This window comes from Sebastes umbrosus, chromosome 11, assembly GCF_015220745.1.
Source record: "Sebastes umbrosus isolate fSebUmb1 chromosome 11, fSebUmb1.pri, whole genome shotgun sequence".
Lineage (NCBI taxonomy): Eukaryota > Metazoa > Chordata > Actinopteri > Perciformes > Sebastidae > Sebastes > Sebastes umbrosus.
Window position 1 is genome coordinate 24,629,014 of NC_051279.1, and position 27,943 is coordinate 24,656,956.

Consider the following 27,943-nt stretch of genomic DNA (forward strand, 5'->3'; position numbering starts at 1 on the left):
GATGGAGAGACAGGTGATCAGAGAGGGGAGAGGACGGGAGATGGAGAGACAGGTGATCAGAGAGGGGAGAAGACGGGAGATGGAGAGACAGGTGATCAGAGAGGGGAGAGGACGGGAGATGGAGAGACAGGTGATCAGAGAGGGGAGAGGACGGGAGATGGAGAGACAGGTGATCAGAGAGGGGAGAAGACGGGAGATGGAGAGACAGGTGATCAGAGAGGGGAGAGGACGGGAGATGGAGAGACAGGTGATCAGAGAGGGGAGAAGACGGGAGATGGAGAGACAGGTGATCAGAGAGGGGAGAGGACGGGAGATGGAGAGACAGTCAGCTGGACTCAGTGCCTGTTGGAGGACTCTTTCAGTGTCACTAGCCAGCGCTGCAGTAACGTTACTGATCTCTGTTTCAGCGTCAGTTTATGAGATGGACTGTTTTGTTCTTACTTTTAACATTGTAAAACTCATCTTTACATCCAGGAACAATATTATAGTGTCCCCTCTTTTGTTTTCTTCTGTCCTGTGGCTCCTCAGTCTCCGTCTCTACCGTTGTATCTGTGTAACTCAACCGAGCAAACCAACCTGGTGATGTCACAGGCTAGATTACTGCAACATGACGGTGCTCTTGTCACAAAAGATGAAACAGATCTTCTTTTTTCTTTTAAATACTGACATTTGTCATGTTTGTTATATAATAGTTCATTAAAGTGGAAATCCATTCAGTGAACCAGCTGAACTTGGCTTCATTTCCACTTTAAAATGAGCCACACTGCTAAAGTCGAGGCTCTAAGGTGGGACATACTGTACAGTATAGTGTAGTAGTTTCATTGTTCATTCTAAGTGACTTTATTTCTGTTAAATAAGACAACTTGTAGTTCAAAACAAGTCCCGGTCAGAAATACAGATACAGAACCCAGCCCGAATACCAGCAGACGATGTCCAGATATAAAATATGTCTTGAAATACTGTGAACGTCCAACAAAAACTGGTACAGTAGAAACACATTCAGATAATCTGCAGACTTCTAAAAGAGATCCTGAATCCTGATACAGCTAATGCTGATATTACCTGATCTTACATGACCACGTTTACATATTACACCTGTAGAGCATTTACACCCAAAAGGGTTTTTACACAAATATCCAGGGATTGATTTTGTTCTGATGTCTAAGAAACTACAGAACAGGAGGTTGAAAGGTCACGAAACACCAAGATCTGTACGTCTCTCCAACGACGTCTGTCAGACCAAACCAGCCTCCACACACATCTGGTAGAAGTGACCCTGCAGGCTGAGCAGCTGAGACGGGGAGTCCATCTCTGCTATGAAGCCTCGGTCCATCACAATAACCCTGACGACAGAGAGACAGGAGGACGAGTCAGAGAGACGAGTCAGAGAGACGAGTCGAACAGACAAGTCGGAGACAACAAGACAAGTCGGAGACAACAAGACAACTAGGAGACAACGAGACAAGTCAGAGACAACAAGACAAGTTGGAGACAACAAGACAAGTTGGAGACAACAAGACAAGGCATAGACAATAAGTCAAAATAATGACATTAAAACAAAGCAGTATAGGTAGTACCTGTTGTAGTCCATGATGGTGTTGAGGCGGTGTGCGATGGTTAGGACTGTACAGTCATTAAACTGAGTACGAATGGTGGACTGGATCAGCTGGTCTGTCTTCAGGTCCACAGCTGCTGTGGCTTCATCCAGAACCAGGATCCTGGTCTTCCTCAGGAGAGCTCTGGCCAAACACAGCAGCTGCCTCTGACCGAGACTGCAGACCAAGACGTCACACTTTACATATAATATATATAATATAATATAATATAATATAATACAATATAATACAATATATATAATATAATATAATATAATATAATATAATATAATATAATATAATATAATATAATATATATAATATAATATAATATAATATAATATATATAATATAATATAATATAATATAATATAATATAATATAATATAATATAATATAATATATATAATATATAATATAATATAATATAATATAATATAATATAATACGCTTCAGAGCCGATGAATGAAAAAATCATAAAAACAGGAACATAAACTGCATGTAAATAAACACAATGATACTCTGTCTCTCTTCCTATTATGATCCTCTGATCATTCCTGGTGTTGTGTTAGTGTTATATATCTGCCCCCCGGTGGTGGCCAGGTGAACCTAGTCCAGGTGTGCTGTAGGTGGATCTACCTGAGGTTCTCTCCTCCTTCACAGCACTGATGGTTCAGTTTTCTTGGCAGTGCCAACACAAAGCTGCTCAGATGAGCCAGATCCAGAGCTTTCCACAGATCCTCCTCTGAACAGGTATCAAAGGGGTCCAGGTTCATCCTCAGAGAACCAGAGAACAGCACCGGGTCCTGGGAATTAGAGGTCAGAGGTCACCTTAAAGCTTTTTACTGTGACACAAAACAACAGCTAATGTCATCACTCGACTGGACACCTGATCACAAGATTCACTGTTCATCAGTCCTGACAGGAACATTAGCAGCTGACAGAGTTCACATGTTTATTTATCTGATCAATGAAGGCGTATCTCATCTATTTCAACATTAAAGGGAAAGTTCTCTATTTTTAATGTGGACGTCCAGTCAGTGTTGATGGAGGAGGACTCGATGTTGATTCCAACAATGCAGTATTTTTACTGCAGTATATGTACTGCTGTACTTTCAGTACTGACCTGAGGAATGATGGTGATTCTAGAGCGGAGATCATGGAGGCCGATCTGAGCGATGTTGATCCCATCGATAAAGATTCGTCCCTTCGCTGCTTCCAGAATCCGGAAGATTCCCAAAGCCAGAGACGACTTCCCAGCTCCCGTCCTTCCAACGATCCCCACCTGCAAATTCATTATTCATTATTATTCAATAAATATTAAGATGATGAGCTGATTTATTTATAACTCAGGTCATAAAACTAGAACTGACAACAGTAAAAGTCTTATAATTTTATATATTGTTATATATTTGACCCTGTGTGTTTCTCCCTGACATATTTCCGTTGCCTTGTGATGGATAAAAACATATTTCACCTTTTCTCTGTCCTGGATGTTGATTGAGATGTTGTTTAAAGCCCAGTCCAGACCTTTACGGTACTGCAGTCCGTAGTCTTCAAACTGGATGTTTCCTGTGGTCGGCCAGGCCGCCGGCAGCAAACTGCCCTCGAGGGTCCACGCTGCCTGGGGAGACACATCAGGTCAGGAGGGCTGGAGGACCATCAGCCACAGCTCAGTAACGTCACGTCAACAACACAGAGATTCAAAATGAAAGAACATTTCTACACTATAGACGTGCTGTTAGTGGATGATGACGTATAAACCAGCAGCAGACCTCTTTGGGTGTGTTGTCGTACTCTTTGACTCGCTCCACCGACACAATGTTGTTCTCCACATCGGTCCAGGATCGAAGTATCCAGCTCAGGATTCCCGTCACCTAAAAACACACAAACACAAACGGCACCGTCATCCATCTGGTTTGTGTTTCAGGTGTAAACACAGGACTAAAGGTTCCTGTTCAACAAACACAAATACACAAAATGGTGCCCAACGGCAGCGCTGTAAAGATAAATTGAGGGCGTATAAATCTTTGGATGCCTATTGTTAACTATCCTTCAGTTAAGTCAGTCAAAAAGAGAGTCGTACAATATCGATGAAGCGTTTCAGAGAAGGAGAGAAAGGGTTGCTAATAGTTTAGTCTTCTGCTAACAGCAGCCAATGGCTCAAGGCTGTTGTTAGCAGAAGACTAAATATTAACAACATTTACTCTCCATCTCTGAAACGTTTCTCCGATATTGTAGCTCGCTAGAGCCTCGAATCACAGTTTGTCATCTCAAATGTATGTGATATCTGGATTCTGGCACCCAACAACACAGCAAGATGACATTTTAGATGTGTAACTTGCCCACTGCTAGTGTTAGCCTCCAGGCTTTCCTTTGTTTAGCCTCCAGCTAACACTGTGATGTCATCATGACATCCACACAAAAAGGGTCTATTAAATCTGTATTGTGTTGTATTAGATAAGCTTGTATGCACTGCAGGCATGTGATGAGGTTTTGTGTGGCAGATTTATATTTTAGATACTTGGATGGCAAATAGCCTACATACTAAAGCTGTAGAGTAAAGAGGTCATTTGTTTCTGATTAGTGAAATGTGTTCTCTCCCTGAGCTGTTCACACATTCTGGGTTGATTGTAAACCATCTATAAACTTTATAAAACCAGTTGAGCTAACAGAGGTACAGTCAGAACCTGGAGAGAGTGTGTCACTGCTAATCCCACGATGCCGGGGCTCAGTTCATGCCGACCTCGCACCGACAGGATGGCTGCAGCCAAAACCAACAGGTTCCCCAAAAGCTCCAGATTCACCGCCAGCCATCTGACAGAAAGCAATTTAATTTAAAAAAAACTGTCTGCAACAAATAAATACTAAAACATGTACAAAAATAGTATAACAATACTGTCAAACATTCTTGGTACTATTCAGGTGAAAACACTTTTACAACAGGTACAACATGACTGGAGCAAAATGAGAAATACCTGGTGGCAACGAAGCGAGGGAAGTAAGCTTCCTGGTTGTTGTCGATGCGATGGTCCGCCTGTAAGACGAAGCGTCGCTGTTCGCTGAAGGCTCGGATGACGCTGGCGCCCTGTACCGTCTCGTTGAAATGGCTGTAGATCGGTGAGCGACTCACAGCCTCCAATCGCCGCAGTTGACACGACGACGCCACGTAGAAACTCTGGAAAACCACGGAAAGTAATAATTACAAGAAGCTTTGGCTGCACCTCAGATAACGTTCAGGAGAAGCTGTTACCTGTATGAAGATGTAGATGCAGGTGAGGGGGAGGAGCACCAGCCCTGTTAAGGGCGTGGCCAGCAACAAAATGATGCAGACCTCCAGCAGCTTGAACAGGTAGCTCAGCATCATCTTCAGCCCGTCAGGAATCATGCAGTCGATGGCGTCGATCTCTTTGGAGAAGCGGTTCAGGAGGTTTCCGCTGGGTGTCACCTCAAAGAAAGACATGGGCGAGTGCAGGACGCTGTGGAGAAGATCGACGTGAAGGTGACGCGATGCTACGATACCACCCAGAGAGATGGCGAGCGTCGTCCCAAACATGGCCATCCCTGAAACACCACAGGCTGGTTAATTGGACAGTTTATCACAGAGCTCATAGACAGAGAGTGACATATACTGTATACAGTATGTATTTACTTGAGTAAACAAGGTTACATAGTTTACAGATGTTGTTTGTTGAATGTAAGCTGACTCTGAGGTGTCACATGGGTCAGAGCTTCCTGTATATGACGCTGTTTAATGGATCAAATGCTGAAATAACGTCTTAAACCCATGGATGTATTAAGAGAACTGGATACAGCGTTGGAGGCTCTCGTTCATTCTTATGAGAGTTGCTCAGTGGATCATGAAGCCAAAATGGCTCGACTGCCGAGAGATAAAGTACCCGGATCATCCGGCGATCTTCTGCATAAAGTTCCCGGATCATCCAGCGATCTTCCTCATAAAATACCCTGATTATCCGGCCATCTACCGCATAAAGTACTGAGAGAAACTGAGAGAACAGGAAACTCAATGACATCTATAAAATCATTCAGAGTTTCTCTGTGTTTCTTTCAAAGTAATAAAATGTTCACAGGCTTTAAAACTCAAACTGTCATTTTAGTGGGCTTATATTTTAGCCTCTTACCCAGAGTCAGACGAGCTGATAGCTTCACTTCTGAGAGTCGAACTCTACCTACCCACCTACCCATCTGTCTATCTGTCATTGATATGAGGTATATGTGACCTTTGACCCACCCTGAGTTAAGCCGAGAGCTGCGAACACGCTCAGCTTCAGCTCGTGGTTGATCTGCGTGCCATTTACGGGCGGCTCGTCAGCCCACAGGCTCAGCCAATAGTTGTAGGCCAACGAGGTGGCCTGCTGGAAGGCACATAGGAAGATGATGGTCATGATGAAGGTCAGGCCGACGGTCCTGAAGTACTCTCTATACATCTGCAGCTTCACCTGACGACAGAAGAAGAACCTTGTTAATCTCACACAGTGTTGTCACTGTGGAGGTCTTGTTTTCATCCACTCATTAAACATCAGCCTCTACAGTCAATGAAAAACACTGTGGACTCTGTGTTGTTGTTTCCTTGTGTGTGGAAACTGCATCTTAAACATCATCATGGTTTTTAATCCATCATCAGATTCATTTGCCAAAACTTCACAGATCTTCAGATGAGGTTGAAACCTAATCAGACAACAAAAATTACTGAGTCTATTTCCTCAATTTCCTCAATTCCTCGTTTATGTTCCTCACTTTAGTTCCTAATTTTAGTTCTTCAATTTAGTTCCTAATTTTAGTTCCTCTCTTTAATTCCTTACTTTAGTTCCTAATTTGAGTTCCTCACTTTAGTTCCTAATTTTAGTTCCTCACTTTAGTTCCTAGTTTTAGTCCCTCACTTTAGTTCCTCAGTTCCTGAGTGTGATTCCTCACTTTAGTTCCTAATTTGAGTTCCTCCCTTTAGTTCTTAATATTAGTTTCTCACTTTAGTTCCTCAGTTCCTAGGTGTAGTTCCTCACTTTAGTTCCTAATTTTAGTTCCTCACTTTAGTTCCTGATTTTAGTTCCTAATTTTAGTTCCTCACTTTAATTCCTAATTCTAGTTCCTCAGTTCCTGGCTGTAGTTCCTCACTTTAGTTCCTAATTTAGTTCCTCCTTAGTTCCTCAGTTCCTGGTTGTAGTTCCTCACTTAAGTTCTTCACTTTAGTTCCTAATTTTAGTTCCTCACTTTAGTTCCTAATCTTAGTTCCTCACTTTAGTTCCTAATAGTTCCTCACTTTAGTTCCTCAGTTCCTCAATTTAGTTTCTAATTTTAGTTCCTCACTTTAGTTCCTAATATTAGTTCCTCACCTTAGTTCCTCACTTTAGTTCCTAATATCAGTTCCTCACTTTAGTTCCTCACTTTAGTTCCTAATATCAGTTCCTCACTTTAGTTCCTAATAGTTCCTCACTTTAGTTTCTCAGTTCCTGGGTGTAGTTCCTCACTTTAGTTCCTCACTTTAGTTCCTCAGTACCTGGCTGTAGTTCCTCACTTAAGTTCCTCACTTTAGTTCCTAATTTTTCTTCTTCACTTTAGTTCCTGATTTTAGTTTCTCACTTTGGTTCTTGTGGTCTTTAGTACAGGGAACTATTTGGTTGAAGAGGAGTGAACACAGTTTTTGTTTTTTGGTAAATCAATCCACTCTTCTTTTTTTTTTTTACCATTAATGAACTTGGTTCTTTTTAATGTTTTGTGTTCTTTCTGTATATGCATGTATGCTGCTGCCTCGGCTGCTTTTAAAGACTTTTATGTTTAACTTCTTCATCATAGTTAATAATACTGATACAAACATTTCTCATAGTGATGAAAAGAAGGACCCACCCTCCCCGTGTGAGCCTTGTCAACCTCCGTAAGTTTCCCAACATCCTCAGCATCCAAGTCCTGATCAACAGCCTCCATCTTCTGAACACTTGTGCTGCTCATATCACAGCTGGAACACAAACACATAAACACACACACATAAACATCAGCAAACACAAAGACAGAAACACTCACAGAGACACACACATACAAACACACAGATCAGTGATGTGATTATAATGGGTTATGAATATTCTAGTTTTATATGTATTACATCACTGCAGACAACTGATCAAAGTTATTCTGCTGATCATCAACATCACTGCAGGGTTCAATGTTAATGCCCAACCGGCCCAAAGTCAATTAACATAAATAAATCAACCCTGAATATATCAACACTGAATAAATCTGAATCATAGTAGCTTCAAGCAGGAGTTACAATTTTAAAGTTTTAACTTTGTCAGTCAAGTTTTTTAGTAAAAAGCTCACAGACGTTAAAAACACATTCCCATCTAAATTATAACCAATAATCAAATTATCAACTATTTTTTTCTAAGTTGTTGTTCCTCAGTAGTTTTTAACTATATTTAATGCATTATTAATGACATATAAGGCTGTATCATCATCATAAAAACATTTGAAGGTGTGTTTGTCTTTTTACCTGATCAGTTGCTCCTGAGAAAGATCGATGGAGAAATCAGTCATACTGAGACGAGACACCGACTTCTTGCTGCCTACAACACACATATACACACAATTACACACACACACACACAAATTAAATTTAAATTGTAAACCAAACAAAACACACAATAGCCCCCTTTCCTGTTAGTAACCATGATGAGGTGTTTAGTGGGCGAAGCGTTAAGTGGAGGCAGAATAATTCGTACAATATCGGCGAAGCGTTTCCAAGATGGAGAGAAAGGGTTGCTAATAGTTTAGCGTTCTGCTAACAGCAGCCACCGCTTTTCCATCTCCATGAGGAGATGGGAAGTTTCTGACCACCGGTCACATGATCAGATGTCCCTGTTGGACACTCTGAATGCTGGATTTCTGGACATAATATCTGATACCAACATGATTCTTCCAGGTGTATTAAAGAAGACAAAAGTTAAGTACTGTCCTTTTATTCTCCTGATAGTTATGTTAAATTCAGTGTCTTACTCTTGTCTCTAGGGGTGGAGCTCCCTCGGCGTTGTTTTCCATTGAAGGTGTGGATGAATTTGGCGAAGGCTCCTTTCCTGTCCATCAGTTCCATGTAGGAGCCCATCTCTGAGATCTGACCCTCCTCCATCACCAGGACAAGGTCTGCTTTAGACAGGAATCTGAGGCTGTGAGTTACCAGCACCCGGGTCTAGAAACAAAAATCAGTACACACGTTACATGTGAGTCTTTTATCCAGAGTGACTTTCAGTAAATGGGTTCAACCCAACAATCACAAGAATCATGAAGGACATCAACCTCATTGACTATGCTGAACTGCTTCAAGTGGAGATCATAAGAGATAGAGAGAGGTGTCACACAACCAGGATGTACTGGTGGCCCCGGCTGCTCTTTACCAGAGGACCAACAAGATGATGGGGAGTGGTTGTGGGACACTCTGATCAGACCGTGGATACAGGTACAGGGTCTCACCTTGTCTTTGAGGAGTCCTCTGGGTCCAATGACTCGGTCAAAGATGTGTTGTCCCACGTGAGCATCAACGGCCGACAGCGGGTCATCCAGCAGGTAAACATCTGATTTCCTGTAGACCGCCCGAGCCAGACTCACCCTCTGCCTTTGACCTCCAGACAGGTTCAGACCCTTCAGTCAGTAGAAACATCATCAATACACAAACAGGAAACAGTCACACAGGCGACAGGAAACGGAGCTGGTACCTTCTCCCCGATCTCTGTGGCGTCTCCAGCGGGCAGAATGTCCAGGTCCGGCAGCAGAGCGCAGGCCTCCAGCACACGATGGTACCTGCTCTCCTTCCTCTCTCCGCCAAACAAGATGTTGTCCTTCAGAGAGGCGTTCTGGATCCAGGCCTGCTGGGGGACGTAGGCCACAGAACCCTGAACCGCCACAGGGAAAACACTAAGAAACGATTCTACTATAAAATACACACAACAGCAGTCAGTTTCATCATTTTAAAGACTTTTATGGGTTCTGTAAAACTCTGGCCTTTCCCATTTGGATCGGCTCCTAAATGTACTGGGTTCTTCCTCGGCCCATGCTACACCCTTCCACAAAGTTTCATGGAAATCGGTAGTTTGTTTGTAATCCTGCTGACACACCGAACTGAAAACATGACGACCGTGACGGAGATCATAATAAATGTTGTTTGTCGTCACCTTGATGGAGACGAAGCCACTCCTCCTCTCCATCTCTCCCAACATGGCCGACAGCAGAGACGACTTCCCTGAGCCAACATGGCCCACCACGGCCACCAGGGAGCCCGTCTTCACCTTCATGTTGATCCTCTGCAGACACGGCAGCCCGTCATTGGTCCAGGAAAAGGACCCACCGTCGATCATCACACCGTCTCCATCTGCAGACAGAACATGGTTCTATGTGGTTCTAACACATGGTTCTACATAGAGTTCCACCAGTCTGTTCAATCTAGCCTTGTTGATCATTAGATTGTTGTGTATTTACATTTATGAATAAATTATTTTCTTTAAATGGCCGAACAATGAAACAAACACAACTAGAAGGCACTCCGAGAGCGCAGACCTCCGCCAAGGCCACAACGTGTATCGCAATGTTAACGAAGGTGATAAATACTTTATGTATCTGCTTCTTATTCAGATCCACCAAACAGCTTACAGTTTTCCCCTGCTTCCAGTCTTTGTGCTAAGCTAGGCTAACAGTACTGGACAAACAGGTGAAACAGATTTTTGTCGGACAGGTGTGTGTGTGTGTGTGATGTCATACCCGTGCTATGAGGAAGTCTCTCCACGTTGTCAGACTTCAGTTCGTCTTGGCACAGGAAGTTTCCCAGACGTCTGAGTGAGACAACAGCCTGATCACAAAAAAAAAAAATCTATCATAGACACATTAACCACAGATCAGTCATCTGATATTTTACAGAAAAATAAAGACACCAGAGGAGTGTTAACTATTCAATAATACTTCTACTGACACATTTCCACGGCATGGTATGGTAGTCGTACACCACGCCGTACACTACGACGTACACTGTGAGTACACTGCTCCGTACACTACGAGTACACTGCTCCGTACACTACGAGTACACTGCGTACACTAAATACTAAAGCACTAAATATTAAAGCAAAAGTTTAGATAAAATAACCCTTTATGTAGCTTGAACAGATTGACTGAGACACCCAGAACAGAGGTTTCTGATTGGCTGTGACTTGCCTGCATGGCGGTGCTCATGGCGAAGGGAAGCTGACTTAGAGGAGTTTTCAGGATGTTGATGAGAGCGATAGAAACAAAGATCTTCTGAGCATCCAGAACGTTTCGCTCGTCGATCAACACGTAGACGGCAAACACTAAAAAGGCGATCTGATCATAGAGGACAAGAAGAAGAAATACATATGTCAGAAAATTTTTAAAAAAAAAGTCTAAAATTTTTTTTTTTTTAAATGGTCGAAAAAAATGTCTGAAAAAGTAAAAAAAAATTGGAAAATAGTAGAATATAATTATTAAATCATGTTTATCATAAAGTTATTTTCGATAAACTTTGAGGTAAATATTGGGGTAATTTGGCAGTAATTCCAAAGAAATTTCAAATAGGTTACTTGCTAATTATCACCGAATTACCATGAAATTTGCAGACCTGTAAAATGAAGTGTTACCCTCAGCTGTTCACATGAAAAGTGACAGGCAGAAGTTCACACACACACACACCTGACCAATCAGTGAGTAAGGAGGGTGTGATGTCACAACGAGGTTTACCTGAGCAGCCTGAGGCCTGTACTACGAAGCGAGTTCAACATACCCAGGGTATCTTCTCATTATCTGGCTTCACTTACCCTAACAAACGAGATCTCGCTAAACTGTACTACAAATGCAGGAAGGACAGCTGGTAAAAAAAGAAACTCCGGATGTGTGAATGCGTAAATTAACTGATTTATTAATTTAACGGAATACTCAAAAGTAAAGTGTACTCGTCTAAATATAAATAGCGTTTGCAAGAATACTAGATAAACAGAATACACTTCTTTATACATTACCATTATCAGATGATGTCTATGGGTATTTAAACATCCTTTCAGCTGCTTCCCCCCTCTCTGACGGTGTGAAATGGACTCAAGAGCAAGTAAAAAGAAATATATATATAAAAATATAATTCAAAGTGGTAAACACCCACAACATTAAGTCAGCTGTCCTTCTTGCATTTGTCAGTTTAAACTGTGTTGTTTTAAACTGGATTATGACTTAAACTTCTTCATATGTGTGTGATATTATCATACAATCACCGCACAGAGCTCTGATTGGTCAGTAGGAGGTGATTTCATACGAGTTGATCTCTTATCTGGAACATAACCTGCTCCGGAGCAGGTTAGCCGTTCAGCATAAGTTACCATGGTGATCTACCTCGATAAGAAGTGAACCAGCTTCGTAGTACCGAAAACCCAGAGTTAACCCTGAAGTTACCTCGATAACCGCAAATCCTGCTTCATAGTACAGGCCTCAGGTGTGAGACTCACCAGGAAGGAGGAGGAGTTGAAGGAAGCCAGAGAGACGGAGTGGAGGATCTGAGACGTCTTCAGCGCTTTCAGTTCTCGGTCTCTCAGGATGCCAACACGCCGCAGGAACGCTTCCTCCCAGGCGTAGAACTTCAGGATCTTCATGCCACTCAGGATCTCGTTCATCAGTTTGATCCGACCGTCCATGAACTTCATCTGAGCCTCCTGAGACACACAGAGCAACACGTCGATGAGCTATTAACAGTCGTTTAATAGAGTAACTGAATCCAGACGATGAAACCGACCTCTCACCTGCAGTCTGCTTCTCATCTTAGCGATGAATCCATTCAGAGGAAAGATCAGAACCACAGCAGTGGTACCGGCCAGAGCAGACGGACCAAGGAGCTGTCAAGCAACCAATACCAGAGAGACAATCAATCAATCAATCAATCAATCAATCAGAGGAAAGATCAGAATCACAGCAGTGGTACCGGCCAGAGCAGACGGACCAAGGAGCTGTCTACCAACCAATACCAGAGAGACAATCAATCAATAATCAATCAATTTATTCACACGCTGACGTATAGATGAGGTCACGTTTCACCTGAAACAACAGACACGTATGTATGACACGTTTATGACATCATTATGACATCACATTGTTGTTTTTTTTACCTGCCACAGGAAGTAGAAGCAGAGCGCGATCTCGATGGGCGTGACCCAGATACTGTTGAAATAAACCACGAAGTCCATCAGCTTCTGAGTGTCGGCTGAAACCAGATTAATGATTTCTCCCAGCGTACACCGGCGCTGCGCAGCGCCACTGACCAGCAGACACTGAGGATTCAAACACAGAAAACTTCATAGACACCACCGCTGACCAGCAGATCTCTGTAGCCCACTGCTCATCTCTGCTGCAGGATACATTAGCTGCTACTATCATTCCACACCAATGTCAGAGGGAGGGTTGCATTGTGGGTCTCTCTGTCTGTCTGTCTGTTACCTTCCTGTAGACGAGTCCCATGACGGCTGTCTTCAGTCTCATCCCGACAGTGAAGCAGTGAAACATGTACTGATGATGGAGGAGGGACTGCAGACAGGACAGCAGGAAGAGCAGCGAGGCGAACAGGAAACCTTTCCACATCTCAGCGTCTTCGTCCCGCATGAAGCCCAGCAGCAAACTGACAACAACAACAAACAATGAAAACAATCAACAAACTGTGAACTATAAACAACAACAAAGTGTGAACTATAAACAACAACAACAAACTGTGAACTACAAACAACAACATAAATGATAAACACCAACCACATTAAATAAAAACAATCAAACTGTGATCGTCATCTGACCTCTCTGACTCACCTGACCTCTCTGACTCACCTGACCTCTCTGATACTCACCTGACCTCTGACACTCACCTGACCTCTGATACTCACCTGACCTCTCTGACACTCACCTGACCTCTGATACTCACCTGACCTCTCTGACTCACCTGACCTCTCTGACTCACCTGACCTCTCTGACACTCACCTGACCTCTGATACTCACCTGACCTCTCTGACACTCACCTGACCTCTCTGACACTCACCTGACCTCTGATACTCACCTGACCTCTCTGACACTCACCTGACCTCTGACTCACCTGACCTCTGATACTCACCTGACCTCTCTGACACTCACCTGACCTCTGACTCACCTGACCTCTGACACTCACCTGACCTCTGACACTCACCTGAGCACCTGCGGCACGGCGAACATGAAGGCGTCATGCAGGATGAGACACAGTGTCCCACCCAGGAAGTACAGTCCGAAGCTCCGCCCCAGAGCTTGCAGGAGGAAGAGGTCGTAGCCCCGCCCCTTCCTGTCCTTCCTCAGCAGCGGTGTTTTTTCTGTGGCAGAACCACCGCGCCAGGACTTGGACCAGGACCTGGTACAGGACCGGGACCAGGACGGTCCAAAACCAGCAGGCTCCTCCCTGCAGAACACCAAAACAAACAAACAGGTACGATTAATTTGGGGGGGGCGGAGCCTGTACTCACCTGTAATGACCTTCACTTCTAACTCTGTTTTTCATCTGTTGACATTCAGATTAATAAATTAAATTAAATTAATCTAAATATTAAATGTAAAGTTTCGTACTGCAGCTGTTTGCAGTTCTGAGTCCACAACTTCTCAAAGTCAGTCATGATCCGGATCGATGAGTCCTGGTCCCGCAGAGACCACAGGTCTGCAGCCTGCAGGGGGTGCCGGTAACCCTGAACCACCAAACTGACAGGAAGACAAAACACAACACAACTTTTTATGAATAGTGATGTCACTATTTGTATTATTATTATATCAGAAGTAGTAGTAGTAGTAGTAGTAGTAGTAGTAGTAGTCGTCGTCGTCGTCGTCGTCGTCGTCGTCGTCGTCTAGTAGTAGTAGTAGTAGTCGTCGTCGTAGTACTGGGCTGTGATGTTCATACCTGCTGAACCAGAAGAAGAAGAACTTGGAGAGAAACGAGGCGTCTTCTTCTGGACATCGGTTCTAACAAGAGAAAATTAGTCTCATATCATAGTTTTATAAAGACAAAGCACAGATCAATTTAAAAGGGTTGATATCGGCCACACAACGTCTGAAGACTTCATAATGTGTTGTACCTGGATGTAGGTGTGTGCTGTACCTGGATGTAGGTATGTGTTGTACCTGGACATAGGTGTGTGTTGTACCTGGATGTAGGTGTGTGCTGTACCTGGATGTAGGTGTGCGTTGTACCTGGACGTAGCTGTGTGTTTTACCTGGACGTAGGTTTGAGTGTTGTACCTTGACGTAGGTGTGTGTTGTACCTGGACGTAGATGTGTGTTGTACCTGGACGTAGGTGCGTGTTGTACCTGGACGTAGGTTTGAGTGTTGTACCTGTACGTAGGTTTGAGTGTTGTACCTGGACGTAGGTTTGAGTGTTACCTGGACGTAGGTGTGTGTTGTACCCGGACGTAAGTGCGTATTTTACCTGGATGTAGGTTTGAGTGTTACCTGGACATAGGTGTGTGTTGTACCTGGATGTAGGTGTGTGTTGTACCCGGACGTAAGTGCGTATTTTACCTGGATGTAGGTTTGAGTGTTACCTGGACGTAAGTGTGTATTGTACCTGGATGTAGGTACGTATTGTACCTGGACGTAGGTGTGTTGTACCTGGATGTAGGTTTGAGTGGTACCTGGACGTAGGTGTGTGTTGTACCTGGGCAGAGGTGTGTGTTGTACCTGAACGTAGGTAGGTGTTGTACCTGGACGTAGGTGCGTATTGTACCTGGATGTAGGTGTGAGTGTTACCTGGATGTAGGTGTATATTGTACCTGGACGTAGTTGTGTGGTGTACCTGAACGTAGGTGGGTGTTGTACCTGGACGTAGGTGCGTATTGTACCTGGATGTAGGTGTTTGTGTTACCTGGACGTAGGTGTGAGTGTTACCTGGACATAGGTGTGAGTGTTACCTGGACGTAGGTGTGTTTTTCAGAGAGCAGTCGGCGGTCGGAGAAGCAGCTGAGAACGAGCACGATGAGTTGGAGGGTAAAACAGATGAAGAACGCCACGAAACGAACAGTGTCTGATAAAAACCCCTGAAACAGCGGAAAGGTCAGCTTTTAATATAAGATCTTTAATTTAAAATATTTAAATAAAACATGGTTGCCTCCATCAGTATTAAAAATAAAGAATTCCAAACTTCAATGAAAGGTTAACTTGAATTGTGTAAAAACATGAATTTAAGATTTGAATTTCTCTTATTGTTAAAATAGTTATAATATATACTGTATATATATAATAATTAACCAGAGAAAAACACTTTTCACATTCTTTAGTTTCATAGATTGTAGTTTTATATTTCAGCTGTTGTTTTAGGAAGATCTGATATTTTAAAAATAAGATCTAAATCCACTTTACATTAATGATAGTTTACTTTAACTCCTCAAACCTCCTTCTTTCATAGAACTAAGTACAGAAACTTGAATATATACTGTATATAGTATAACTCTGCAGGCTCTTATTGATTGTCCAAGTTCACTGAAGTCTGTCGATCATCTGTCATTTCCAGGAAACCTTCTCTGTAATTAGCAGTTACATTTGAACTGCTTTCTAAGAAGTGACTAAGGTACGCTTCACACATCCAGAGCAGAGTAAGTTTAGAGCTGTGAAATACTGCAGCTGAAGGAGAAGAACTGAGAGAAGAACTCACATTTACACCTGATATCAACATGTGATCTCTATCTGGACATCTGCATTAACAATGTTAATGTGGCTGGAAATGTTGACATTAGTTGCTCAAACTAAACCAGGACCAACCGACCTCAGAAACAGACTCAGATTCAGAGCAGGTCGACATAAAAGAGACAGAAAACATGGATCCTAGTCGACAACAGACAGAAACAGCTCCGGTTCCTCCCCCACTAGCTCCGGTTCCTACCACACCAGCTCCGGTTCCTCCCACACCAGCTCCGATTCCTTCCCCACCAGTTCCAGTTCCTTCCCCACCAGAGAGGTGGCGTTCCCTGCCATATTTGTAACCTGCTGTATAGATTTAACCTATAACAGAGTGTAAATTATAAATAATAAATTATTGATACCTGATCGATAATCTGCTCGACATCAACCTTCAGAGGAACGAGGGAGCAAAGAACCAGAAGAGTCCAGAATAGGAAAAGGAGGACGGACGAACGACTGCCCTTCATTCTCTCTACCTGGATTATAACAACAGCAAGAACCTGAGGAAGATGGAGGAGGAGGAGGAAGAGGAGGGAGAGGAAGAGGAAGAGGAAGAGGAAGAGGAAGAGGAAGAGGAGGAGGAGGAGGAAGAGGAGGAGGAGGTTTCAGTGAATGTATTAAACAGCAGACTAGAAACGGTTTTGATTTGATCGTTTCCAGGTGACCATCCTGAGCAACCATTGGTGGATCTGGCCCATTGCTATGGCAACCAGTACCTGAATGAAGGACCAGTGACGTACCAGAGTGAGGCTCCTGATCAGCGGACCCATCAGGATCAACATGTGGTTCTGGATCTCTTCATTCTTCACCAGGATGTAAAACATCTCCAGAAGACCAAAGGAAGCCAGACTGAGACCAAGGAGCTGCAACAGAGTCAACAGAGTCCACAGAGACCACGGAGACTAGATTCAGACCACAGACACCTTAGAACGGAGACACCAAAGTTAGACAAGAGAGACCTCTGAGTCCTGAACCTGGACCTGTTTCCGTACCATCTTGCTGCAGCAGAGTCTGGACAGCGGGATGATGCCTCGGTGTGGGCGGAGCTGCAGGTACAACAGGTAAAGAGGAGAACAGGTCCACAGGTAAACACAGGGGAACCACACCAGCACAGTGTGCTGGAAACACTGGGTCAGGTCCGGTTGGGAGGTGTACCAGGTCAGGTTCCAGTCCTGAAACCAGAAAACATCGTCAGTGTTCTAACAGTTAAAGGGACTGTTTGTAACTTCTTACACATATAAATCACCCGGGTCGGTGTCCCATGCGTGCTCGCGTGTGGCTACGCTGTTCAGACGAGACTCCAACACAAACTACAGGGAAGCACCAAAACCGGAAAGTTCTATCTAGTGAAGCCCGTCTTGCAAAACAGTGTTGGCCGCGGTCGGAGGACGCGGAGGAGACCGCAGCTTTGGTCTCCAGGACCGGAGTCTCTGCTGTGCTCTGCTCCTCTGCTCCCCTGTCTGCCTGCCTTCACTCAGCTCGCTCCACCTCACGTGTATGCGTGCACACTCCACACTGCAGAAGAGTTAGTTTAGCTCTGAGAATATCTAGTGAATGTAGAGTGGACGTTTGTGCAGAAATAAATGCTGCAGCTCCTCCAGACCAACAGAGGTTTCCCGTGTCTTGTGAAGTGACGGGGCTCCGCAGCGAGAAACGTTACCGTATCCGACCGGGTGCCGGTGTCTCCCCTGTTCCCTCCGGCCGCAGTCGGGAGGCTGAGGCAGGAAAAGCCAACACTAGGATCAGCAGTGATTCATGGAGAGACTTCCGTCTGGTCAGCTAACATTACTGCCAAGCAGGTGAAATATAGAGTGATATTGTGTTTTAGCTGACGTGTGTCGCCTCACTGTTTTGAGCGATGCTCGTTCATGTCTATTTAGAGCGAGCAGAAGCGCGAGTCCGACGCTGACTTTCGTTGACTTAACGGCCACAGGTGTCGCTGTTAACAAACATTTCTGATTGTTACAAACAGTCCCTTTAAAGACTGATCTGAGTCCACATAAACAGGTTCAAACTAACCTTCCTGTCTCCTTTGAATTAAATTAAACATACATATAATACGTTTGAATTTAACATGTGATTTGCTCATTTAAATCAGTTCATGGTATTTAATCAGACACATTATATTTATTAATAATAATATTAATATAACAGCTGTTTAATGTGAAACTCACCCAGAGAGGATCCAGACCGCTCCCACTGCAAAGGTCCTCCATTTATGTAACTCTTCTTCTACTATCTTTCTTCTTCTACTGTCTTCTTCGTCTTCTTCTTCTTCTCTTGTGAACTTGTGATCATTTTCCAGAGAATTCTGCTGCTGCTTAAAGTTTCTGTCAGATATAAACACTGTGGTGAGAATACTCCCTCTCTCTCTCTCTCTCTCTCTCTGTCTGTCCACCTCCCCCCCCCCCCCCCCCTCTGTGTAAGGAAACATACATTTACATACATTATCGCCAACGCAAATGTAAAAACAAAAAATCTGCATCTAATATCTACAATCGGTTTCTGTCTTCAAAAAAAGTGAAAATAATTATAAAAAATAAACATAAACAAAACAATGCAAAAACTAAGAGACCAGACCCGATCTTTATTCCAACCTTCATCATTTTCTGGACTCTCGAACAGAAAAAGACGTTTGTAATCTTTCTCTGAATATTCAGGAACTAAGTGCAGATTAGTTGTTTACTGAGAGGAACTCATGTCAGAGTTTTCCTTCGGATGATATGAAAGTTGGAGCTTCTGCATCGTTATTTCTCTATTGGTTGGATGGAGATACAGCAGACGGTTACACTCTTTAAAATGTAGTATGTGAACTTGTAAAACGGTTTGTGTAAAATAGGCGTTGGTGTAATGGATACCAAACTTGTGACCTTAGTGATGCTGAGTGAATGAACCCTTAGATGATGGTTCTATGAATGTCATTTACAATCTCCACAGGTTGTCCGGTAAGAACATGAATATGATGACGATGTATCAATTAGTCCAGGTCACACACACTCTCTTTGAGATACCACTCATTTATTGATTGAAGATGGTTTGTAAATCCTTTTAAATAGTGTGGATAGTGTGGATAGTGGTTACTAAATACAGAAAATAAAATAGAAAACATGAGCAGGTATTAGTAACATGAAGTAATAATAAACAAACAGTATTGTATGAAATACAATGCAAGCTAAACAGTTTAAATGGGAGTAAAAGGAGGAGAACACAGCCTTCTCAACTATAAGGGAGCGTCAACAAATAACAGACTCAGGCTCTCATGCAGTACTATGAGCAGAGTGCACACAGAGGGTGATATGATGAATTGTGCGACGGTTCCTTAATGACGGCCGCGTATGCCCGTTCACTGCGCTGTTCTAACTTAAAGGGTTGTTGACACAGAAACACACAACTTATCATTCAAACTATTATAGAACACGAGTATGAGCATTATAACATGATACAGGTGACTTTAGAATTATTATAAGGATGCAGTTACTAAACAATAGACAACTATAACAAATACTCACTTTCTCATGGACGCACAGGAAAGACCATATCAATAATAAATAGAAAAGAGTCCAGAAAGGTGCAACACTGATACTGAGCTGAGTTGGAGGACAAATGAGGCTTGCGATCTGAAGGTGATTGGAATCACAGCACTCTCTGATCATGTGAAGACCATATGCCAAGCCACAGACTATTGGTCCGTGCATGTGATTAATGCATGGGCTGGTGAGGGGATGCTTTTGGGTGAAACTGCTGCACCTTCTGAACTTTGTGGAGCAAAGTTCAATCAGTTGAAGGTCAGCCAGGGATGTCTTTTGGGAGTGCTGGGAGTCTGATCAGTCGAGCAACAGGTCGTGTGTATGTCTTGTCTTTGACTTGGATCTGGGCAGTCCGCACTCTGCCATCAGCACCAGGAAGGACTGCTGTAACCTTTCCGACTGGCCATAGTGCACGCGGAAGCTGCTGGTCAATGACAAGGGCGATTGTACCGACAGTTAGATCATCCTTTTCTTGTTGCCATTTGGAGCGAGTCTGGAGAGATGGCAGATAGTTCCGGATGAAGTGGATCCAGAATTGATCGATCAGGGCTTGACACTGCCTCCATCTACGACGGCTGAGGAGCTCTGTGTCTGGGTAAACGACCTGTGGTGTTGATGGATCAGGCCGCCCCATCAGCAGCATATTAGGAGTGATTGGATCTGGGTCTGCGACATCTGATGAGGTGTAGCCAAGGGGCTTGGAGTTGACAATACCCTCGACTTCGATGAGAATTGTTCTCAAGACCTCCTCCGTGACCGTCTGAGATCCCAGGGTGGTGTGTAGAGCGGATTTAATGGAGCGGATCTCACGCTCCCAGGAACCACCAAAATGTGGTGCATACGGGGGGTTGAACTGGAAGTGAATCTGCTGACTGGCGAGTTGTGACTGTAGAGATGGGGTAAGTGATTCGAAAGCTTCTTTGAGTTCAGAGCTACCGCCTTTGAAGTTCGTGCCTTGGTCAGATAGCAGCTCGGAGGGTTTTCCTCGTCTGGCAATGAAGCGACGGAGTGCCATCAGAATGGAGTCCGTATCCATACTGGCTAGCAGATCAATGTGCACGGCATGGGTTGTTAGGCACTTGAATACTATGCCCATCGTTTCTCTGTGCGCCATCCAATCTTGATGAGGTAAGGTCCAAAACAGTCCATGCCCGTTGAATAGAATGCTGGGCAGTGGAGCCGTAAGCTGGAGGGTGGAAGGTCGGCCATTTTGGGGATGACTGGCTTACTGCGCCATTTCCGGCATTCAGGACAGTTGTACTGGTGTTTGCGGACTGCCTCTCTCCCACGAAGGATCCAGAATCATCTGCGTAGCTCAGCAAAGACTCTCTCAGATCCTGGGTGGGCAAGCCGGCTGTCAAAGTCCTGGATGATGAGTTTGGTGATGTGATGATGAGGGTCCAGTACAACTGGATGCAGAGTATCTTGGCAGAGGTTATCACATCTACGGAGCCGCCCCCCCACGCGGATCAACAGGGTTTCTTGATCATATTCAGGATCCAAGGTGAGTAGTCTGCTGCTTGATGGTACTGATTTCTGGGATGACAGGAGGGTGAATTCTTCCGGAAAAGAGTCTCTCTGTACCTGTCTGAAGAGGGCCAGTTCAGCTTTCTTGTAGTCATCGGCCGTTGGGTCTGAGGCCGTGGCCGCCCCACTGACATGCTTGGACCGAAGCTTCAAGCAATTCACTGAAGCTGTTGAAGGTACTGGCGTCCACCGCACATGGATCAGGCGTCACAGAGAGATGGCCACAGAAGTTGGCTTTACGCAGTTCAACTGGATCATCAGGTGAGGAGATGTCTGGATTGTCTGGGTTGTTGACACAGAAACACACAATTTATCATTCAAACTATTATAGAACACGAGCATGAGCATTATAACATGATACAGGCGACTGTAAATGACTCCTAAATGTGTATTAAGGTCTGTTTATAAGGTAATTACTTTCTGCAAGCTTTTATTTTGAAAGTCGCCTTTTTACACTAGGTGACTTTTATTTTGACGCCACCTCCTGGCGGAAGAAGGATACTGCTACGGAGATTTACTGAAGGAGGGAAAGCACGCAATTGCGCTGCTTTATTGTCATCATAAACTGATAATTAAGCGCCTAGCCAGTACGGGAACAAGGTATTGTGTGTTTAATATGTTTTATGATTATATGCAGTAACATTTTGTGATTTAGGTGGACGCATTTACAGTGTGTGTGTTTAATTGTGTCGTCATTCTGACGGTCTTGCCAACATTAGCTTTTCATGGAGATTGCTGTAATGCTAGCTTTCTAGCTTTTCATGTGCACATGTTGGGCTTAAGGTTTGATTGGTGTTAATGTGTATGGCGAATACAGTATATGGATAAGGTTTGTAATGTTTACATTTTTAGTAAGAGCTCATTGTATTTTAGAATTATTATAAGGATGCAGTTACTAAACAATAGACAACTATAACAAATACTCACTTTCTCATGGACGCACAGGAAAGACCATATCAATAATAAATAGAAAAGAGTCCAGAAAGGTGCAACACTGATACTGAGCTGAGTTGGAGGACAAATGAGGCTTGCGATCTGAAGGTGATTGGAATCACAGCACTCTCTGATCATGTGAAGACCATGCGCCAAGCCACAGGCTATTGGTCCGTGCATGTGATCGATGCATGGGCTGGTGAGGGGATGCTTTTGGGTGAAACTGCTGCCCCTTCTGAACAGTTTGGTGAAGGTTCAGTCTGAGTGACATCAGTGTGTCCTGAAGTTCACCGCTGCTCTTTAACACCACCATGATAAATAACTGAGTGTTTCTGGTGTCAGCAGCAAGTGTTGATTTAACGCTCAGATGAAGAAGCTCAGCAGAAAGAAACACGTTGAAATCTTTAATAAACCAGCTTAAAGTTAAATTTTGACAACATGTAAACATGTAAAAACTGCAAACTGACATCCGATTATCTCCAGTCCATCTACTCTACTGTATTCTACTCTACTCTACCAAACGTCTTATACAATATCTTTAAACAGCATAAAAGGCTTATGGGTTAAACTTCAGTGTTTTATTATCAAACTGTCAGAAACATGTATTTTGTCACATGCAAACATGCTAACAGGGTTTCCTGTTAGTGAATCTGTGTGTGAATAATCACAGATCAAACGTCCGTCAGATTCTGTCATCATAATGATATCAACAGCTGGGCGGGTCCACCTGAACACTGTGATCTGATTGGTCGTTGTGGTCCAATGAGGAGTGTTGGAGTGTTTTTAGGACCCTTTAGTGCTTTTGATCATCGACTCCATCATCTTCCACTGCTCTGGAGTCACCTGAGACATAAAGACATTGTTTTATTATTTCTGTCTTTATATTATATACATATATATATATTGTATATTATCTTTATCTGTAACGCTTTGAGCCATAAAGTAGAAAGAAAATCATTACGGAGCGTTTATTTACACCTGAGTGAGAACAGTCCTACAGCAGCTATTCAGCTATTTACACCCGGCCACGTTTAATATGATACTTAATCTAACAACAGTTAGCTAGCTATTATTAATGATATTATTATATTCATTCATTCAGATGCGTTACGTCTGTCAGGGTGAACCCAGTGAATGTAATAATCAATGTTTCTGAGGGAAACATTTCAGTGTGACACGCACCCTGCGCAGCTCATTAAACTCTCCGGCCATCGACACATATTCTCCTCCATCGAACCGAATCACCTGAAAACAAACACACAAGGAAAAGTTATACATTTAAGATCAGTCTAAAGTCTGTCCAAAGATCAGTCTAAGCTCTGATCCAGGATCAGTCAAACTCACAGCTCCAGACATCCAGGTAGCGTAGTCGCTGCTCATGTACGCTGCCAGGTTTGCAATCTCTTCTGGCGTTCCGAGTCGACCGGTCGGGATCCGACCGATCATCGCCTTCTCAAAGCTTCCGGTCGGGTCCAGGCGGCTGAACGCTCCCTAAATACAACAAACAGCAGGCAAACAACAGACAACAGGTAAACAACAAACAACAGCTAAACAACAGTTAACAATCAACCAAACTTCAGCTGTGGTCAGATGGGTGGTACCTTGGTTCTGATTGGCCCAGGCTGGATGATGTTGAACCTGTGACCATAACGACCCCACTCTGCAGCCAGAGACCTGACATACACAACAACCAAAACAACAACCGTGTCACCATGGCAACCACACATAAGCAGTAATCAACATCATAATGATGTCATGAGGCCTGGAGGGTTAAAGGTCGGACTGACTTGTAGAGCGCCTCGACTCCGGCCTTCGCCGACGCACTTGGGACCACGAAACCAGAACCGGACTCAGCGTAGGTGGTGGTGATGGCCAGGAAGGACGCACCTGAACAATAAGAATACACAACAACAATAAGAAGGACTGACTCTGGATCAGTCTCTCAGTGACCTCTGACCTTTCTGACTCTGGATCAGTCTCTCAGTGACCTCTGACCTTTCTGACTCTGGATCAGTCTCTCAGTGACCTCTGACCTTTCTGACTCTGGACCAGTCTCTCAGTGACCTCTAACCTTTCTGACTCTGGACCAGTCTCTTAGTGACCTCTAACCTTTCTGACTCTGGACCAGTCTCTCAGTGACCTCTGACCTTTCTGACTCTGGATCAGTCTCTCAGTGACCTCTGACCTTTCTGACTCTGGACCAGTCTCTCAGTGACCTCTGACCTTTCTGACTCTGGACCAGTCTCTCAGTGACCTCTGACCTTTCTGACTCTGGACCAGTCTCTCAGTGACCTCTGACCTTTCTGACTCTTGATCAGTCTCTTGCCCAGCTCCAGAGTAATGAAGGCCGTCCCGTTCAGGACGATGTCCGTGATGCTCTTCCAGCCGTTTGGCGACAAACGTTCTGACGGACAGACAAAGTTTCCCGCCGCATTGTTGATGATGACCTGGACCAATCAGGACACATAAGCACTGTGACGTCAACATCAACGGTTTGTTTTAGACGCAGCAAAGTATAGAAAAACAATGTGTGTGTGTGTGTGTTCTTACATCAGGAAGTCCCGTCATAGTTTCTATCTGGTCGACACAATGAGAGACGGCTGCAGGATCTCTGACATCACACTGAACCACATGGACCTGAGACAGAGAGAGTGATGACTGTTTTTTAAAATCCAAACTCTTTTGGTGGGACGTGGCGTCTTGCACCTTTGAAGCCGTTCACACACTGTTTAAAAATGAGATCTGCTTTGGTCTAGTTCAGTCTGGTTCTGGTTCTGGTTCGTCACCTTGTTTCCAGTCTGGCTGCTGATCTCCTCGGCGGTTTTCTGCAGGACGTCCAACTTCCTGAAACACGAACACATGAAGGATTTATAAAGACTAGAGCGTCAAAGTTAACATGATAAAGACACGTTAATGCAAATTCGTTTTAACGGCACTAATTTCTTTAACAGCTCAGTTTTAAAGCTAGAGTGAAGAGACTGGCATAATATGAAACTAGTAAACCTAACGAATCCATTGGTACCAACCATGTCATACTAGCTTGTCATGAAGGAGGTTAAATAACGCTCCAAACTTACGCTAAATGTTGGCGAGGAAAAACTGTCATGGCCATTTTCAAAGGGGTCCCTTGACCTCTGACCTCCAGATATGTGAATGAAAATGGGTTCTATGGGTACCCACGAGTCTCCCCTTTACAGACATACCCACTTTATGATAATCACATGCAGTTTGGGGCAAGTCATACTCAAGTCAGCAAACTGACAGCTGTTGTTGCCTGTTGGGCTTCAGCTTTTTATAACTGGTAGAATGTTCCATCATAGTTTGAGTGTATTTAAAAGTCAGCAGTAGACGACCTGAGGGCTGTGAAGGATCATAAAATGACAGAATCTGCAATGTAAGCTGGTCCCAAACCAGTAAGAGCTTTAAAAACCAGTAAAGGATACTGGGATCCAGTGAGTGCAGCTAAACCGGAGGAACAAACTCTCTAGTCTCCTCCTTGTTGTGGTGAAACGTCCAGCAGCATCTACTGAATAACTTGACCTCTTACCTGCTGGCGATGACGCACTGAGCTCCCAGCTGCGACAAGGCGGTGGTCATGGCTCGGCCCAGTCCCGTCCCCCCTCCTGTGATGAACGCCACTCTGTTGTTGAAACTTCCTGTCGGCAGCATGACACCGTCCAACGGCGGGAAGAACGCCGACTGAGGAGGAGGAGAAGAGGACTGCTGAGGAAGAACCGCCGAGCTGTGAAACCATGATGACTGGAAGAAAACACACAGAGAGTTCCTTTAAGATGAAGAAGTGATTTATGTAAAGCAGCTGGACTGAATCAGATCCAGGTAAAGACGTTGTGTTCAGGTGTCTGACAGGAAACATGTAAAACTGAGGACTGATTTAATTAGATCATCATGTGAGATAGCGTTGTTGAAAGGAGGTCAGAATACGGAGCACCTTTCTGTTCCATATGATTTAATTTATAGAAGACAGTATCATGATGGCTGTATATAGAGATATACTATATATACTGTAAAATATTATCTTCATTTATTGCTTATTTTGATGTAATTGTGATCTTGGTTTCTGTATCTAAATATAAATATATTTTTAATAAAAGGTCAGGAAATGGAGGAAACATTATATCAATCAATCAAACATTATTTTGCATATTAGTAATGCTTGGGTCAATAAAATGATCGAATAACAATCAGAACAGAGAAAAACTGATTTATGGCGCCACCTGCTGGCCACATGACTGAACTACAGCAGTACAAGACTCATCTACTTGATATATAGGTATATATTACATATATTAACAGAGATGATCCATCAATACCTGCAACCCCTCCCCCCTTCATTTGCATAATGAGGCAGAAATTCATAAAGAAATGTGTAAAGAAAATGTGTAAATAAATAAATAAATTTGGGGGAAATGAATAAGGGGTGAAATACAAAGGGAAAATTGTGTAGAAATAAAATGCATAAATACATAAGTGTAAATACAAATGTATGTATTATATATTTATAAATAAATATAAAATAAACTGAAAATAAATGCAAAAATAAATGAATAAATACAAAATAAATGCAAAAATAAATAAATAAATAATAAATGCAAAAATGAATAAACGCAAAAATAAACAAAGCTTAAATGTGAAAATAAATAAAAAATAAAACATGTATGCAAATTAAATAAATAAATAAAAAATGTATGCAAAAATAAATAAATTAATTTAAAGAAATAAAATAAAAGGGAAAATCAAACAGAAGAGTAAAAGGGAAGGGAATAATACAAAGATAAATAAATAAAGAAGCAAATTAAAACATCAATTTATGTCACATTTGATTAATTAATTAATTAATTAATTAATTAATGGCTATATTTATTTTTAATATAATTTTTGCTACATTTAATGAAATATTTATTCATTTATCGAGTAATTTATTTATTGATTGATTGATGTATTTCTGTTCTGTCTGGTTCTGCTGGTTCTGGTTCTGGTTCTGGTCCATTTCTTCAGGAAGAGAAACTCAACCATCAATGAATCCTCGTGCACTTTGAGCTGCTGTGCGCGTGCACGTGCAGTTAGAGTCACTGGGTGAAAGGTCAAACTTCAGTAAGGGTTCATTTAGTCCAGCTTCATGTGATTTAAACCGCGTTCAGTAAATATTCTGATTTAAACTCACTGACTGGCTGTTCGTTGATCATTGACTATTGATTATTGATTATTGATTGTTTCTCTGACGTCCCAGTGAGCCGTTGTAAAGCCTGTACTTTATATATGAATGTGTATATGTATGCTATAATATGAAGTAATGGTGTGTTCTCACCGTGCTAACAGAAGTCCTCACTGATCTGAAGAGTTCTGCTCTCCTCCACAACACCGCGGCCGCCATGTTATTCATTACGTAATGACGTTTGACCCGGATCATACCAACATGTAGCATATATATTCACTCCAACATATATAACATGTTCCACTTGTTCTCAGTCATGCAGGTAGGTACTCATGGGAAATGAAGTTCACAGCTGTGGTTTTAAAGTACAAATACACACGATGCAGTACAGGAATAAAATAATGTAATAATAATAATAATAATAATAACGATAGTAATGATAATAATAGTAATAATAATAATAATGGCTGCG

General features: G+C 43.0%; 2 protein-coding genes across 4 annotated transcripts; both read right to left on the reverse strand.

The window, feature by feature from the left end:
- Nucleotides 1-813: 813 nt before the first annotated feature.
- On the reverse strand, nt 814-19,939 carry LOC119496867 (multidrug resistance-associated protein 1-like). The gene is made up of 31 exons (XM_037784514.1): nt 19,821-19,939; nt 18,486-18,641; nt 17,304-17,483; nt 17,052-17,174; nt 16,674-16,811; nt 15,546-15,671; nt 14,539-14,600; nt 14,214-14,342; nt 13,807-14,049; nt 13,077-13,254; nt 12,749-12,910; nt 12,386-12,478; nt 12,095-12,298; nt 10,800-10,946; nt 10,353-10,440; nt 9,770-9,966; nt 9,314-9,490; nt 9,072-9,239; nt 8,601-8,790; nt 8,098-8,170; nt 7,458-7,566; nt 5,848-6,055; nt 4,849-5,159; nt 4,574-4,773; nt 4,286-4,412; nt 3,371-3,472; nt 3,073-3,219; nt 2,722-2,880; nt 2,235-2,401; nt 1,578-1,772; nt 814-1,343 (listed from the first exon to the last, which is right to left on the reverse strand). Exons 2-31 carry the CDS (start codon nt 18,525-18,527, stop codon nt 1,235-1,237), a joined length of 4,554 nt encoding a protein of 1,517 aa, XP_037640442.1. The 5' UTR covers nt 18,528-18,641; nt 19,821-19,939; the 3' UTR covers nt 814-1,234.
- Nucleotides 3,979-27,759, reverse strand: decr1 (2,4-dienoyl CoA reductase 1, mitochondrial). 3 transcript variants are annotated; one of them, XR_005208834.1, is made up of 11 exons: nt 27,625-27,759; nt 25,846-26,057; nt 25,085-25,142; nt 24,849-24,935; nt 24,598-24,745; nt 24,086-24,185; nt 23,900-23,972; nt 23,643-23,789; nt 23,481-23,543; nt 22,913-23,141; nt 3,979-3,992 (listed from the first exon to the last, which is right to left on the reverse strand). XR_005208834.1 is itself a non-coding variant. In XM_037784519.1 (10 exons), the coding sequence occupies exons 1-10, from the start codon at nt 27,739-27,741 to the stop codon at nt 23,082-23,084; spliced, it is 1,065 nt and encodes a 354-aa protein (XP_037640447.1). In that variant the 5' UTR covers nt 27,742-27,759; the 3' UTR covers nt 22,690-23,081. The 3 variants fall into 3 exon arrangements, 1 of the variants encoding a protein (XP_037640447.1); XM_037784519.1 differs by lacking the exon at nt 3,979-3,992 and having other exon boundaries at nt 22,690-23,141; XR_005208835.1 differs by lacking the exons at nt 3,979-3,992; nt 22,913-23,141 and having other exon boundaries at nt 24,560-24,745.
- Nucleotides 27,760-27,943: the final 184 nt, after the last annotated feature.

Coding starts and splice junctions, on each gene's coding strand:
- LOC119496867 (XM_037784514.1), bottom strand. CDS start 18,527: ATGGAGGACCTTTGCAGTGGGAGCGGTCTGGATCCTCTCTGG. Junction 14,601..15,545: donor AAAAACACACCTACGTCCAG/GTAACACTCACA, acceptor TTCTCTTGTTAG/AACCGATGTCCAGAAGAAGA. Junction 12,479..12,748: donor GCTTCTACTTCCTGTGGCAG/GTAAAAAAAACA, acceptor GTTGCTTGACAG/CTCCTTGGTCCGTCTGCTCT.
- decr1 (XM_037784519.1), bottom strand. CDS start 27,741: ATGCTACATGTTGGTATGATCCGGGTCAAACGTCATTACGTAATGAAT. Junction 24,186..24,597: donor ACTGATCAAGAGTCAGAAAG/GTCAGAGGTCAC, acceptor CTTATTGTTCAG/GTGCGTCCTTCCTGGCCATC. Junction 23,544..23,642: donor CTACCTGGATGTCTGGAGCT/GTGAGTTTGACT, acceptor GTTTGTTTTCAG/GTGATTCGGTTCGATGGAGG.